Consider the following 15,140-nt stretch of genomic DNA (forward strand, 5'->3'; position numbering starts at 1 on the left):
AAAGACACCAGTAACACAGCATTGGTGGAAATTCCCAAATGCAAGACAATATACAAAATTTATGTCTTAGACAGATTTCACAACTCAATTCAGACATGGGTCACACCTCAATTTGAGCTTGCAACACATTATGAAGCAATGAATAGTCATTAAAGATTTAAAAAATTCAGTGCAAGCGACAGCTGATTCATACACTCTGCCTCATTAATTTTTTCCAAGAACCTATACTGGGTTTTATCAAGTCTCTCAGAATTAACTGATAAGATAAGCCGGTTTCCTTTAATTTTAGCTAGTGGTGGGGATTTCTATTTCTTAATATTAACCCATCTTTGTATTATGGGCATACATGCCACTTGGTAATGGGAGAATATTCACAAAAGCATATCTACCTTCCATGATACCCAGTGGTAAGGCAGACATGCTAATGTCCAGGAGATGGCAACTTAAGAAAGAAGGTAGTTTTGGGACCAATAAAATGGCCTCAACTGCCATAACTGCTCATGGGAGGTTTCACTGAAAAATTCAGACAGCCACAGAGAGAACCGTGCGTCAGTTTCCAAAAGTCATCGAGTGACTCTAAGTAGCCCTCAAGATGTCAGCAAAAGTCTATTCAAGAAAATTCTTTTTACATTCAATGACCCTCCGGAAGGTCATTTATCACAGTGAAAATAAGCAGAAAACGCAATTAACAATATCACAATACACCTGTACAGAACAGATTTCAAGCTTCTTCCAAACACATTTTCTCAAAAATTCTCAGGCAACAAGACCCTCCTTCCTGCTTCTTAACCAAAGACAAATTACAGGTCCAGAGACTTTTTATACCAACTTCTTATTCTGAACATTTTAAAACTTACAGAAAATATGAAAAAGTAATAGAATGAGCACCTGTATACCCTAACCTAGATGTAACATTTTATCACGTTTGGTTACCACATTTCTCTCTTGCTACACACATGCACTCACGCCTTTTATGGCAAATGCTGACTCAAGTTCAGTGATTTCTAAGTCACTTGTCCATGTATGTGTAACTTTTATAAGTGGTGGGCTTCTGGTATTAGAACACAGAGTTCTTACCTTTTTGTTTTTTTAAGTTTTATTTATTTATTTTGAGAGAGAGAGAGAAGGACCAGGGGAGGAGGGGAGAAGAGGAGAGAGAGAGAGAGGGAGGGGAAGAGAGAGACAGAGACAGAGAGACAGAGAGAGAGAATCCCAAGCAGGCTCCACACTAGAGCCTGACACAGGGCTCAAACCCACGAACCATGAGATCATGACCTGAGCGGAAACCAAGAGTAGGATGCTTAACCAACTGAGCCACCCAGATGCCCCCAGAGAATTCTTATCTTACTGGAGGGCTGGGCCCCACAGTATAAAACAATAATAACAGAAACAACAATACCACATATGATTAATTTCATTTTTGTTTCTACATTGACCCATTACAAAGAATTTAAACAGACTATGATATAATTTGTTACAGACATTTTTAGTAATTTTTATATAGAAATTGGGTGAATTCTCAGCTTTGATGAGAAATCCAACTTAACTGACTTTATTTTGAGCTCAGGATACTAGAGTTGCCTGGGACGCATTGTGTGCTCCTGGGCTCCGGTATGGCCCTTCCACTTACTGTGGAACCCTCTGGCAAGTCGCTCAGCCCCTCCAAGTCTTTCAGCGCCTTCATCTGTACAGTGATGGCACACTCCCGCTCTCTCAAAGTCTCACGTTCATTGCCACCTCAGAAACCTCACACCTGCTCCTCCTTCTGTCTGAAATACTCTTCTTCTCCTATTTCCCTTAAGAATTTCTACTCTTCCCTCAGGTCTTGTAGGTCTGTCTCAGAAAGCATTCGCATTACCTCACAGCATCCAACACCTCTCCTCAGAGCAGCTATCACAACGAGCAACTGTGTATTTGCTACTCTTGCTTTCTGGGTAGATGTGGTTCATTGCTGTATCTCTAGAACTTACGTATGCCGCATGACAAAGGGTATGTATGTAAACATTTCTGCTGGGTGAAGGAATAACACTATCTGACTCAAGGGGCTGTGGGGAAGAGAATGGAATAACGCATGTGAAAGCACACTTAAAGCCAAGTAGATGCTACATCAACTGTTTTTTTCCGGCAATTTGACTAGAAACTTTTTACAGGAACTCTTCCAAGAAATAACACTCTTACTTCGGCTGGGAAGTCTGGGTGACACAGTGCATCAGAAGCAAGGCAGACAGACTAAAGTATCAGAGGGCAGGACAGAGTAGGCTGCCATGATGCCAGAAGGTGATTAATGAGAATGAGACATACGTGGGCGGGATGATAGCTGCATTCTGAGGTCACCTTTCTGCCTTTGCTAAAAAAGCTTTCTAGAGGGGCGCCTGGGTGGCGCAGTCGGTTAAGCGTCCGACTTCAGCCAGGTCACGATCTCACGGTCCGTGAGTTCGAGCCCCACGTCGGGCTCTGGGCTGATGGCTCAGAACCTGGAGCCTGGTTCCGATTCTGTGTCTCCCTCTCTCTCTGCCCCTCCCCCGTTCATGCTCTGTCTCTCTCTGTCCCAAAAATAAATAAACGTTGAAAAAAAAAAAAAGCTTTCTAGAGATCTTCTGCCTCACAGAAATTAATCCTGAAGCAGCAAGTAGGTACACCTGGCTAGAAAGAATACTGGAAGGACATACAGACCACATAAAGTAAAACTGCTTTTAGTCACATACAATAATTGTCTAAATAGAAAATCCTATTGTATCTACATAAAACCCATTAGAACTATTAAGTACCAGTTTATAAGATCAATACACAAAAAATTAGTTGTATTTCTAGCAACAATCAGAAATTAAAATTTAAAAATCCATGCCATTTTTAATAGCACCAAAAAATAAAGATGTGTGAGACCTAAGAAAAAACACCAGACAAACCCAAATGAGGGATATTTTACAAAACAGCTAACCAATGCTGCTCAAAATGATCAGCTGTCAAGAAGACCTGAGGTCTAAATGCAATATCCTTAATCTTGGAACAGAAAAAGAACATGAGTAAAACAACTGATAAAATCTGAATAAAGTCTATAGTTTACTGATGGTAATACACCAGTGTTAGTTTCTTACTTTTGACAAATGTAATCTTAATCTTAATGTAATATGTCAGCATTTGGGTAAACTGGGTAAGGACTATCAGGGAACTCTCTGTATTATCTTGGCAACTTTTCCCCCTCACACTTTGGTTATAAATTAACAAGCTGATTTTAAAAGTCATACAGAAATCCAAAGCAACTAAAATAGTAAAACCACTTTGAAAAAAAGTACAAAGTGGGAAGATTTATACACTACTGACTTCAAGACTTATTATAAAACTACAGTAATCTAGAAAGTGTGGTACCGGCATAAGCATAGACAAATAAATCATAGACAAACACCTCAACAGTACAGAACTGACAAATGAGAAACAGATCCACACATATATGGTCAGTTGATTTTGGCAAAGATGCAAAGTCAATGAAGAAAGGACAGTCCTTTCATCAAATAATATCACAACAGCTTGATAACTATAGGCAAAAAAATGAACCCTAACCCACACATTGTGCCACATGTAAAAATTATCTCCAAATTTGGATCACAGAGCTAAAAGGAAATGTATGATCTATGGATCATAGAGCTAAATGTAAAACTTCATGCTATGAAATTTATGAAAGAAAACATACCAGAAAATCTTTGTTATCTTGGGTGAGACAAAGACTTCTTAGATACAGCTTCAAAAGTATAATCCATTTTTAAAATGGATAAATTGGAGTTCATCAAATTAAGAATTTGATGAACCCAGGGGCACCTGGGTGGCTCAGTCAGTTAAGCATCCAACCCTTGATTTCGACTCAGATCATGATCTCACAGTTTGTGAGTTCGAGCCCTGCAATCAGGCTCTGCACAGACATCACAGAGTCTGCTTGGGATTCTCTCTCCCTCCCTCTCTCTTTGTTCCTCCCCACTTGTGCTCTCTCAAAATAAATAAAGAAACTTAAAAAAAAAAAAAAAAAGAATATATACCCTTCAAAAGATACTCTCAAACATTATTGGAGGTCTCACACTTCCTGATTTCAAAACTTATTATAAAGCTACAGTCATCAAAAAAGTGTGGTACTGGTATAGAGATAGATATATAGACAGATGGAACAGAGAGCCCAGAAACAGACCCTCACACATATAGTCAAATGTTTTTTGATGAAGGGTACCACATCATTCAGTGGGGAAAGGACACGGTCATCAACAAATGGTGTTAGGAAACTGGATGTCCACATGCAAAAAAATGAAATTGGATCCCTACCTTACACTCTATACAAAAATTAACTCAAAACTGATAAAGGCCTAATCACACAATCTATACTGTAATACTCTTGGAAATAAATGTAGAAGAGTTCCAGAACACTGGGTTTGCAATGATTTCTTAGCTATTGCCCCAAAAGCCCAGGCAACAAATGTAAAAACAGATAAATTTGACATCAAAATCTGTAACTTCCAGGGGCGCCTGGGTGGCTCAGCTGGTTAAGTGTCTGACTTTAGCTCAGGTCGTGATCTCATAGTTTGTGGGTTCGAGCCCCACATCAGGTTCTGTGCTGACAGATCAGAGCCTGAAGCCTGCTTCGGATTCTGTGTCTCCCTCTCTCTCTGCCCCTCCCCTGCTCATGCTCTCTCTCTCAAAAAAAAAATAAACATGAAAAAATAATAACAGTAATAAAAATGAATGATAAATGCAACAATCTCAAAATAACCAGGCTGAGTAAAACAACAACAACACACACATTCAAACACATACACACACACAATACAATGTATGATCCCACTTATACATAATCCAGAAAATGCAAACTAATATCTTATTAACAAAAGCAGTTCCATGGTCCCCTGAGATTGATGGGGGAAGAAAGGCACCGCAAAAGGAAACAAGAAAAATTTGGGGAATGACAGATATGCTGATATTTTGATTGGGGTGACGGTTTCATAGGTGTATGCATGTGTCAAAACATTAAATTTTATAATTTAAACTTGTGCAGTTTATTTTACCTTAATTATATCTGAATAAATCTCTTAAAAACAAAACCAATCCTACCAAAGAACAATCTACCTAACAGACATTTCTCCCGAGACCACAGGATTCTTAAGGTCCTTCCAGTTCAGAAACTCTACGTTATAGCTGGCGCATGAGAAGTGACCCAGGGCACAGTCTGTCTTATAATCTCTAAAGAGAAAGTGGAAAATGTGAATAAATCATCAATAAGGATTTCATAACATCACTTTTAAAAAATGAAGAACTGCACCGAAAAAATAAAATATTTAGAGAGAATACACAATGTCTCAGATATAACTTTCATTGGTAAAAAACTGACTTTGTAGCTCTATCTGGTAGATCAAAAAGCATCTGAATTATGGCTGTTGACTCCCATAAAAAGAGAGCCTGATCAATAGTAGTAATGTCAGGTTTATCTCAAAAGTAAGTTAATCTTAGTTTTAAAAACAGAATAAATAATATTGATGGTTCAACAATAGTTCATTTTTCTTCCCAATGACTTTAAGTTTAAAAACACAAGTTCAGATTTTATGGTCCAAATTCAGTGAAAGTAGGAACTACTGTCTGTACTGTAATGTCTAATTAAATACATAAAAAATAGAAAGATTTAAAATGAGAACCCATACCAAAAACATACCTGTCAGCGAAAAGTAGGAGGAAAGATCCAGAAAGCAGTGTGAAAATGCAGTCCACACCTGTACTGACAATCTTTTACTGCTCCCTTCATCCTATTTAGTTATGAATCTCAATAGACAGAAATTTGGGGTATGGTTTATAAAATACTGAAATACTTTGCCGTTAGCCATTTCTCCACCAGTAAATCCCCAAAGTGTTTGTTAAACTGAATAGAAAGACGCTAATAAAGCTAACAGGTCTGTAAAAGTATTTGGTCAGATCTGGATTCTAAATCTGGCCTGACTAGACATTAAGCTCTATGATACTGAGTAAGTCACTTGACTTCCATTTCCTCATCAGTAAAATGAAACGTTAGTGCACACACACACACACACACAAATTCTAATTGTCAGGCTAAGAGCAAATGACGGGAAATTTGCAGAATGGAGCGTTCTGTACTCAGACCAACTTGCCAGTAACACGAGGCAACAAGCTTTTTTTTTTTTTTTAATGTGTCATTTATTTTTGAGAGAGCGCAATTGGGAGAGGGGCAGAGACAGGGACAGAGGATCTGAAGCGAGCTCTGGGCTGACAGCAGCAAGTTCAATGTGGGGCCTGAACTCATGAACTGTGAGATCATGACATGAGCCAAAGTCAGATGCTTAACTGTCAGCAGAGTCTGCTTGGGATTCTGTGTCTCCCTCTCTCTCTGCACCAACCCCCCCTCCCGCTTACACGCTTGCTTTCTTTCTTTCTTTCTTTCTTTCTTTCTTTTCTTTCTCTCTCTCTCTCTCTCTCTCTCTCTCCCTCTCAAAAATAAACATTAAAAAAAAAAAGCATGAAAAGAAAAAGTTCCTGCCTTTGAAGAATGGACGCTGCAACGGTTGAGACAACTAAGACAGAATGAACCAGAGCTACAAACACAGTGAGTCTAGTACTATGAGAAAGAACTTCACACCTGCTGGACACACTAAGGAGGGAACACCACTGCAGGCTCACTAGCTCAAGTTAGCAAGATTGGTCGTGGACACAGAAAACCAAGAGGCTTTTACAGAGAATGCTCTGCTGGGAGAAGTGAAATGCAAGACGGTGGACTGTGAGTCTAACCTAAGTTTCTCAACACTTTCAATATTTATAATCCATAACTACAGTTAATTACACCTCGAAGACAGTCTCAGCCAATTTTAGTGGAACCTTTTAAGTAACAAAAACACACAAAAATCTGAGAGTTTTATTTGCAATGACTACAAATGGTATTTTTGTAGGTTCTAAAACTAACAGAAATCCATTTTTTCCTAAAACTTTATTTCAATTTTATTTATTAATTATTTTGGTATTCACTTTGGCAGAACACATTGCTGGTTATAACTTACTACCTATATGCTTATTCTACTATATTTTAATTAAAAAATTAATTACTTCTCAGGCAAAATACAAACTAGTATTGTAAGTACGTAAAGATTAAATATTAACATTTAACCAAAGTCACTAGAACCTTCCATCTAAAGTAGAACATTTTTTTTTGAGCATTAAAAAAGGAGAGAGAGAGAGAGAGAGAGAGAGAGACAGACAGAGTGTGTGTGTGTGTGTGTGTGTGTGTGTGTGTGTGTGTGTGTGTGTATGTGTGTAGAGAAGGGAATGACACGATTTGTTCCAGAATTCCTATTGAGGTACTTACAGTGCTGATCACAATCAACTCTGGCAAACACTACTTGATTTTCATTTGGATATTCTTCCTTAATGACATTAGAAGCTTCCTCAAAAATTGGATGCAACATTTGGCTGAAACGACACCTATGCACAAAGAAGGATACCAATTAAAACTGAAAAGCAGAAGCAATAAAATCTTATTTCAGTTATCATCTATTGTTATTTAGTGTATGTACAATAAACAGCTTTTGAGACAATCACATAGTTAATTTAGTCATGGACCTGAATGTCATTCATTAAAGATGAAGGCAAGTTTGAACTCAAAGCCTATTCCAATTTAAAGATTTTGGTGTTCTGCAGCTTAAGAAGCTATGTGCTACAATGAAGCACACAGCTAAGGATCTCTCAAAGAGGCCAGAAACAAGTCTGATATAAGCCCTCTAAGATGTATCCACTTGGACTTGTAACTATTAAGACTTGGGCATTTAGAGAAGAAATTAGCTTTCTCTAAATAATGAACATATTTTGAGACTACTATACAAAATCCTTAAGATGGTAAGTTTATTTCAAATACTAGACTGATTCGCTTGACTAGGTCAATCAAAATCTCATATGCAAGTCAGCATACTAGATACACAAGTGGCATGAAAAGGATATATAGTGTATATTAAACTCTTGACCCTCAAAATTAACCCCTGGTTAAAACAGGCTTTCATGTCTATAAACAAATATATTAAGTTCAGGAGCAAAAGTGCTAAATTCCTAAACAAGATTTCTTATTCATGTTTCCTTTGTCGTTTGTTTTGTTCTTACTTTTGCAAAGGGACACAAACCCTACAGTATTTCAGAAACTTGTTTCTTCTAATTCTGACTGTCCCTTAATCAGGCCAACTACTTCACAAACATGCTATAGGTTATTAAAGGGACCTGATAAGAAAGAGAAGAAGAATCAAAATGAGCACACAGCCAGATGGGTTAGAATAGTTATTCTTGTATGAAAAAGGTATTAAGTGTTTGTTAACAAAAAAAAAAAACAAAAAACAAAAAACAAAAAAACTATAACTGCTATTACTATTGCTTCCAGAGCCCTTTTCCACTAAGAGATTTACTTAAATGAAGCCTGTGAACTCTTTAATCCACATGATTAGGTCATACATATGAACTACAATTCAATGCAAGTCTGGTAAAGCCTGTAAAAGGATGCAAATTCTTATACTCCTCCCTATTTCTTTCTGTAGATACCTCCTCTGGCCCACTCACCTGACTTCCTAAGGAGATGTCCTAGAATATAGCAAGGAGACACAATCTGTATCTTCAATCTCTTGCTTTCAAGTGGCTCTTTCCTCTTTTAGCATTCTTAAATCTCTCCCATCTGGGATAGGTGGGTGGGGTCTGTGGACATCAGGGACCGTGTCTTATTTGACTATGTATTCTAGTAAGCATTTCAATATGTCTGTTAAATGATTAAATTGATAGAATGGAGGAACTGGAAAGGCTAGGTCCACAAATTTGTAGTTTCTTATAGTTTGCTGAAAATATGGTGCTGGAGGACAGGGGAGGCAAAGGCTAATAGATGGTTTCTTGAAGAATTAGGATATGGCCTAGTAAACAATTACTGGACAGGCTCCTGGCTTAAGGGCAAGGAAAAGACATACATTAGGGGCTCCTTCTTTCCAGACTGTCCAGTTTGCTGCCTAGTAAGCATTTAAGCACAGGTTCATGCTTAAAACAGGATCAATTTTAATACCAGAAGGTGGAAGGGAAGGATGAAATAAAAGTCAATCAACAATATTATACCTTCATCCACATGTATCCAATTCACATGGAAAGTTACATTTATAAAAGTAACATAACAAAAGCAACAGATCTATTACAAAGGCCTTAGGGGTCATCTGAATCCAATCTTCAATCTAGTGCTTGAATCAACCCTTTACAAATCAACCGAATGGGTAAGAGTCCTTGCAGGGACAATTTGGGGGTACTTACTAGTATGACCTAGTAGGGGGAAAAATAAGCTTTGGAGTCAGACATACCTGAGTTTAAATCCCAGTTCCACCACTTACTAGCCGTATGACCTTTCTCAATTTCCTCAACCTAAAATGGAAATTATAATACCTACCTGCAAGGTAGTTCTTAGCATTAAAAACAATGTATATAAAAAGACTGGCACAAAACAGCATTATCGGGGACCTACTATGGTTCATTACCCTCCGAGGCATATCCATATTTTTAGGCAGCTCTATTAGAGAATTCTTCCTTAAACTGTGCCACATTAATAACTTCCAGACAGAACTCAGAATGGAGCCTGTGAGACCACATAATATAAATCTATGTCCTGTGGCCAATTGCCTAAGTTTTTTTCAATTGAATAAAGAGTACTAATTCATGAACAACTCAAGGTATTCTTTGGGTAATATGTTTTCCCAAATAACTGCAATTAGCCCACATTTCCAATTCAGTTTCTAGGACAAGGTCAATGGCACGTTTTATTTCCCTTTCTTACAACACACAAAATACCTCAAATAAGAGAACTGCGTTCCAGTTTTAACTCTGCCACAACTCTGTCAGGTAACCCTGGGAAGACACTTTGATCCTCTGGGTCTCAGTTTCATTGCTAAAGTGGATTGGACTAGATAATCGTATACCAAATTTTACAGCTATTGCTACATGTGGACAATCCTAATTTACCTTGGAAAATGCTACCTTGGTTATGCGTTTTATAAATGGCATTTTCTCTGTATATCTTCAACATTTTACTGAAGTTCTTTAAATAACTACACTATATGTTATTCACTCAGTAAATATCTATTATGTACTTATTATCTGCCAAGTATTATGCAGAGAGCCTAGGGACGAATACTGAGAAAAGACAGATACAGTAAATTAAAGCTAAGGCTGCAGTAGGTGCCACCAAATAAACTACAGCATACAAGTGTTCCCAATGAGGTGAGCATGTAGTATTATGGAAAGACATAAAAAAGGGTTGGGATAAGGGTAGGAATATTGATCTAGGAAGGTGACCTGGAGAAAGTGGCATTTAATCTAAGACTCAAAAGATAAATTAAATGAGAGAAGAGTGACCCATCTAGGCAGAAAAAATACCATGACTAAAGGTCCAGTGACTAAAGAATATAGAATATTACAGAAACTGAAAGACGTTCAGTATAACAGGTACAGAATGTGGGAGCGGAGAGAGGCAAGATATACAGATGTAGAGGTAGGAAGGGAGCAGGTCATTGGGGGCTTTCTAGGTCAAGGTAAAGGACCTTAGACCTAGAGTTAATGGAACATCATTTACGGGTTTTAAGATGAAGTGTAACCTTATTCAGTGTGTACTTTAGGAAAGACCACTCTGGCTTACTTTTTAGAGAACAGAATGGACACACGTAGGACCTGAGGCACAGAAAACAAATTAGGAGACTGTCACAGGAATCTGGGTAAACTGGACTGTGGCCTTAAGTAGGGCAGTGGCAACCAGTAGGCAGTAATAAGCGTAAAAGGGTCAAATAAAATACAGATGGTCTAGGAATAAAGATTATGTGAGTGTTTCAAACCTCTCTGGCTCAAGCTCCCCACTTGACATATTCTTTAACATCTACTACATAGTATGCCCTGGTTTTAAATGCCACGAATGCTGAGTAAGACATTATTTCCATCCTCAATGTTTCTTCCTGGCGCACAAATATAAAAAACAAAATAATGTAGTAAGAAAAAACAAAAGTGGTGTCCAGTACTACATAAACACAAAAGACAAGAATCTGATTTAGACAGGGGGCAGAATAAAGGCTTCCTAGTAGTAGTAGACGATACATGTTTAAAAAGGGTCGGGGCGCCTGGGTGGCGCAGTCGGTTAAGCGTCCGACTTCAGCCAGGTCACGATCTCGCGGTCCGTGAGTTCGAGCCCCGCATCAGGCTCTGGGCTGATGGCTCGGAGCCTGGAGCCTGTTTCCAATTCTGTGTCTCCCTCTCTCTCTCTGCCCCTCCCCCGTTCATGCTCTGTCTCTCTCTGTCCCAAAAATAAATAAACGTTGAAAAAAAAAATTTAAAAAAAAATAAAATAAAAAGTGTCAACATGATTTTTCCTTCTAAACTTGCCACACCCACACCCTCACCTCCAAACACCGCCCTACAGGAAAAATACAGAACTGCAGTACTGTGTGTGTTGGGGGGGCGGGGTGTGAAAGAGAGAAAGAGAGAAAAGGAGGGAGGGATTTGAGTTTTTGCTACTACTTTTAAGATGTGGGATAATGGAATCAGATAGATTTTTCTCTTAAAATACAAACGATCAGCAAATTAAGCTGTTCCCTTTGTGAATGAACCTTAATTGACTTTGTGTATGCAATACTATCTCACATATGAAAAAGGCTTCCCCACTCACCCCTTTCTAGCAAAGAAAAATACACCCGTAGCAAGATGAAAGAAAAAAACTAAAAGATGCAACTTCATTACCCCTCCCCCCGCAAAAAACAAAAATAAGATTATTACTTACCAGTCAGCATAAAAATTTACTAAAGCAACATCAGCATTGTCTGAAATTGAAAAACAAAACCAAACAACCTAAGTTAATTATGTCTTTGTAACTGACATAATCCAAGATTTGGTTTTCCTCATGGTCTTCTTCCCATTTATGTAAAGGCCCACTAAAAATACACAATAACAATTAAGAAACCCGCACACAGGGTCATGGATAGGTTACATAATTTGTGGGAATCCCTGATCCTTTTCTCTATATTCTCCATCTTTATACCTTCACTGAATGAATATAAAGCAAAAGAAGAATCAAACCCAGATCAGGCAAGTAAGCCACTAACTCATTAAAAGTGAAATGGAGGGGCACCTGGGTGACTCAGTCAGTTAAGTGGCCAACTTCGGCTCAGGTCATGATCTCACAGTTCGTGGGTTCGAGCCCCACATTGGGCTCTGTACTGACAGCTCAGAACTTGGAGCCTGCTTCGGATTCTGTATCCCCCTCTCTCTCTGCCCCTCCCCCACTTGTGCTCTGTCTCTCTGTCTCTTCGTCTCTCTCTCTCCCTCCCTCCCTCCCTCTCAAAAATAAATAAACATTTAAAAAAGTGAAGTGGAATGATCTGGGCTTTAACAATCTAGTTTTTGATCTCCCATATACATGAATAAACCAAGAAGTGACTCTGCAAGAAAACTCTATTTCACAGAAAAGACCTGTGTAACTAACCTGTGTAACTAACTATGTGTAAAGCTCTTGTACAGCTCAGATGTCCCATCTAGTTGCAACAAGAAATCTACAACCAATAAAGTTGCAAAACATGTACATGTTCTATTTCCAATCCATTTAACAGCTCTTCTCTGTTGCCAAAATAACTTAGTATCATCTGCATATGAGGATGTGAAGACAGGAGACTAAATGTACTACAGAGAAACTTAGATAAATTCACTCACTCACAAAAATAAAAGTTATTCTAGAATTTGAAAAATGAAAGGAGAATTTTTTGTAAGTTTCAATTCTCTTCTTCCTTTTTTACCTTCAAAGCACTTTTTATCCACTTGCTTCTTCATCTAAAGCAGTGGTTCACAAACTGCACTCCCTGGACCAGAAGCACCTGCAGCATGTAGAAACTTACAGAAATGCAAATTCTCAGGTGGGGTCTAGCAGTTTCTATTAGAAACTTGGAGTCAGGCCTAGCAGTCCGGATATTATTAAGTCCTCCAGGTAACTCATGCATGCTAAAGGTTACAGACCATTGCTCTAAAGAGATCCCACAGTGTAGGAATAGACATTTTAGCATTTAAAACCAGTTCCACGAACACAAAACAGCATATGAGGCTCAAGAATAACTCTTTTCACTTTTATTATTTTTGGTTTTGTTCTGCTTAAACCAGTGGAGGGCTTTTAAAAAGAAGAAGGTAGAAATCATTTATGCATTGTACATTTTCTTAAATCTCCTAAATTGTGATTTTTCCATCAACCATGTGTTCACCTTCCCTCTACTACTTTTAAAAACAGAAATCTTTTCCCTGCAAGTTAATTGTATCCACAATCACACTGTCAGCAAACAAGCAGTCAGTAAAACACTTAACTTAATTGGAGCAATGACAATAAAAGATATCAGAGTCAGTGAATTAGTCAAAAGTTAAAAAAGACAAAAGATGTCTAGACTGTGTCCTAAGACCACAAACTTTTAGTACTGCACAGTGGAGACTCCTGGCCTCTAATCTAAGTAGGCTCTAGCAAAATACGAATTGTTAAGGTGGCATTTATGACAAGCAAAGAAATAAAATGAGATTAAAGTTTATTTGTAACACATAAAGGAGACATACACATTTTAAGAAATTTTACTGAAAATCAAAACCAAAAGTGTTTTGTTAATTCAGTAAACCATGGAAATAATCAGAATGCTAGCTCCTCAAACTGTTCTAGTAATTGGGATTTAACTTTGTTTTTGTATATAAACTAACTCTTTATAAAGAAGAAAAGTGTACTTTAAAAATATCAAGGTACTTACTTAAAATGTCATCTATATTTTCTGTATCAAGACTTGTTATTTCAGTTGTTACAGGAGTAAAAACCCAAGTTACCTGGAAATTTTAAAAATGTGAAATTAATAAATGTTTCCACAAAAGGTAAATATTGCAGAAAGTCTAATAAAAAGAAAATTTATGCATAAAGTTGGTTCCACTTGTTATTTACAAAATCATCGATCAATTGGTTTTAATTTTTATTATCTTTATTTTTATTTTAACCCTTCACTAGATCAGTGAAACAGGGGAAATACTAACTTCTTAAGCCTAGAAACTGATCAAATAAATAAGACTTCCTATACATCCAAAAACACAAAAGCAATTGTTTCTAAACAATTGAGAAATTAAGAATTTTTTCATTCTCTTAAATTAATATTTCAAGAACTTTACGGAGCAAGAAGAAAAAAATGTACTGGCTTACTATCAATTTTGAGAGAATACAAACTAAAGCTAAGTTTGCTGACTCTATCCCTACCATGTTTCTAAGATAAAACAAAACGATAAAGATAAGAATTCAAGAAAGACTTTTAAGTTGTGAACCAGAAGCCTTTCTTGCCTCATCTCACATACTGGTGATAACAATGTGTCAAGGGACAGGCTCTTAAAAGAGAGTAAGAATTTTCTGCTTCCAAAACATTAAACCAAATTTCAAGTTTATCAAAGACAGTATTAGCTTGCCATCTGCAAAATAAATACAAGATTCAACTTTAAACTAGCAACTGTTCACTTAGTTTAAAAGGCAGTACACTTAGTGTATTTTATTTTTAGGTTCCATCTTTAATACACCTTGTGTTTAAGGAAATCCATTCACTGAACCACAGCTATTGAATGACAACTAATGTCAGGGGTCCTGGTAAGGCACTGATGGCTACTCCCCTGCCCACCCATTTCACAGATGCTGTAGTAATCACTACAGTTACCACTCGAAAAATTTTTACTTCACCAACAATTCAATTTCTGAATGGTACAAAGAGCCATGTTGATGCTGATATGCAAGCAAGCCCAGCTAATTATCTGAAATATCTCTATACATTCATTATTTTCTTAGAAAAAGCCAAACAGCACTAGCCTTATTCTCAAGTTACCAAAATTGAGTAGCCAACAGTGGACTACTACTTCTGCTAGCAACCAATAAATTATACTCTACTAAAAGTAAGCTATGTAAGTTAAAACCGCTGAATGTTTGACTATATAACTACTTGCGTCATTTTTAACACCTTAAAAATTAACTAGAGGCGTGCCTGGGTACCTCAATCAGTTGAGTGATCTCACGGTTTGTGAGATTGAGCCCCACGATGGGTTCTGCGCTGACAGCACGGGGCCTGCTTAAGATT

The 15,140-nt window shown here is 37.5% G+C and overlaps 1 protein-coding gene across 1 annotated transcript in view; it reads right to left on the reverse strand.

The window, feature by feature from the left end:
* Window positions 1-15,140, reverse strand: part of ERP44 (endoplasmic reticulum protein 44) — a 97,012-nt gene that overhangs the window by 44,676 nt on the left and 37,196 nt on the right. Inside the window, exons 2-4 of the mRNA XM_040481824.1 lie at window positions 13,791-13,863; window positions 11,801-11,840; window positions 7,340-7,455 (exon numbers count right to left, since the gene is read on the reverse strand). Of these exons, the coding sequence (XP_040337758.1) occupies window positions 7,340-7,455; window positions 11,801-11,840; window positions 13,791-13,863 (229 nt within the window). The remainder of the gene's footprint in view (window positions 1-7,339; window positions 7,456-11,800; window positions 11,841-13,790; window positions 13,864-15,140) is intronic.

This window comes from Herpailurus yagouaroundi, unplaced genomic scaffold (assembly GCF_014898765.1).
Source record: "Herpailurus yagouaroundi ecotype Mexico unplaced genomic scaffold, PumYag 160, whole genome shotgun sequence".
Lineage (NCBI taxonomy): Eukaryota > Metazoa > Chordata > Mammalia > Carnivora > Felidae > Herpailurus > Herpailurus yagouaroundi.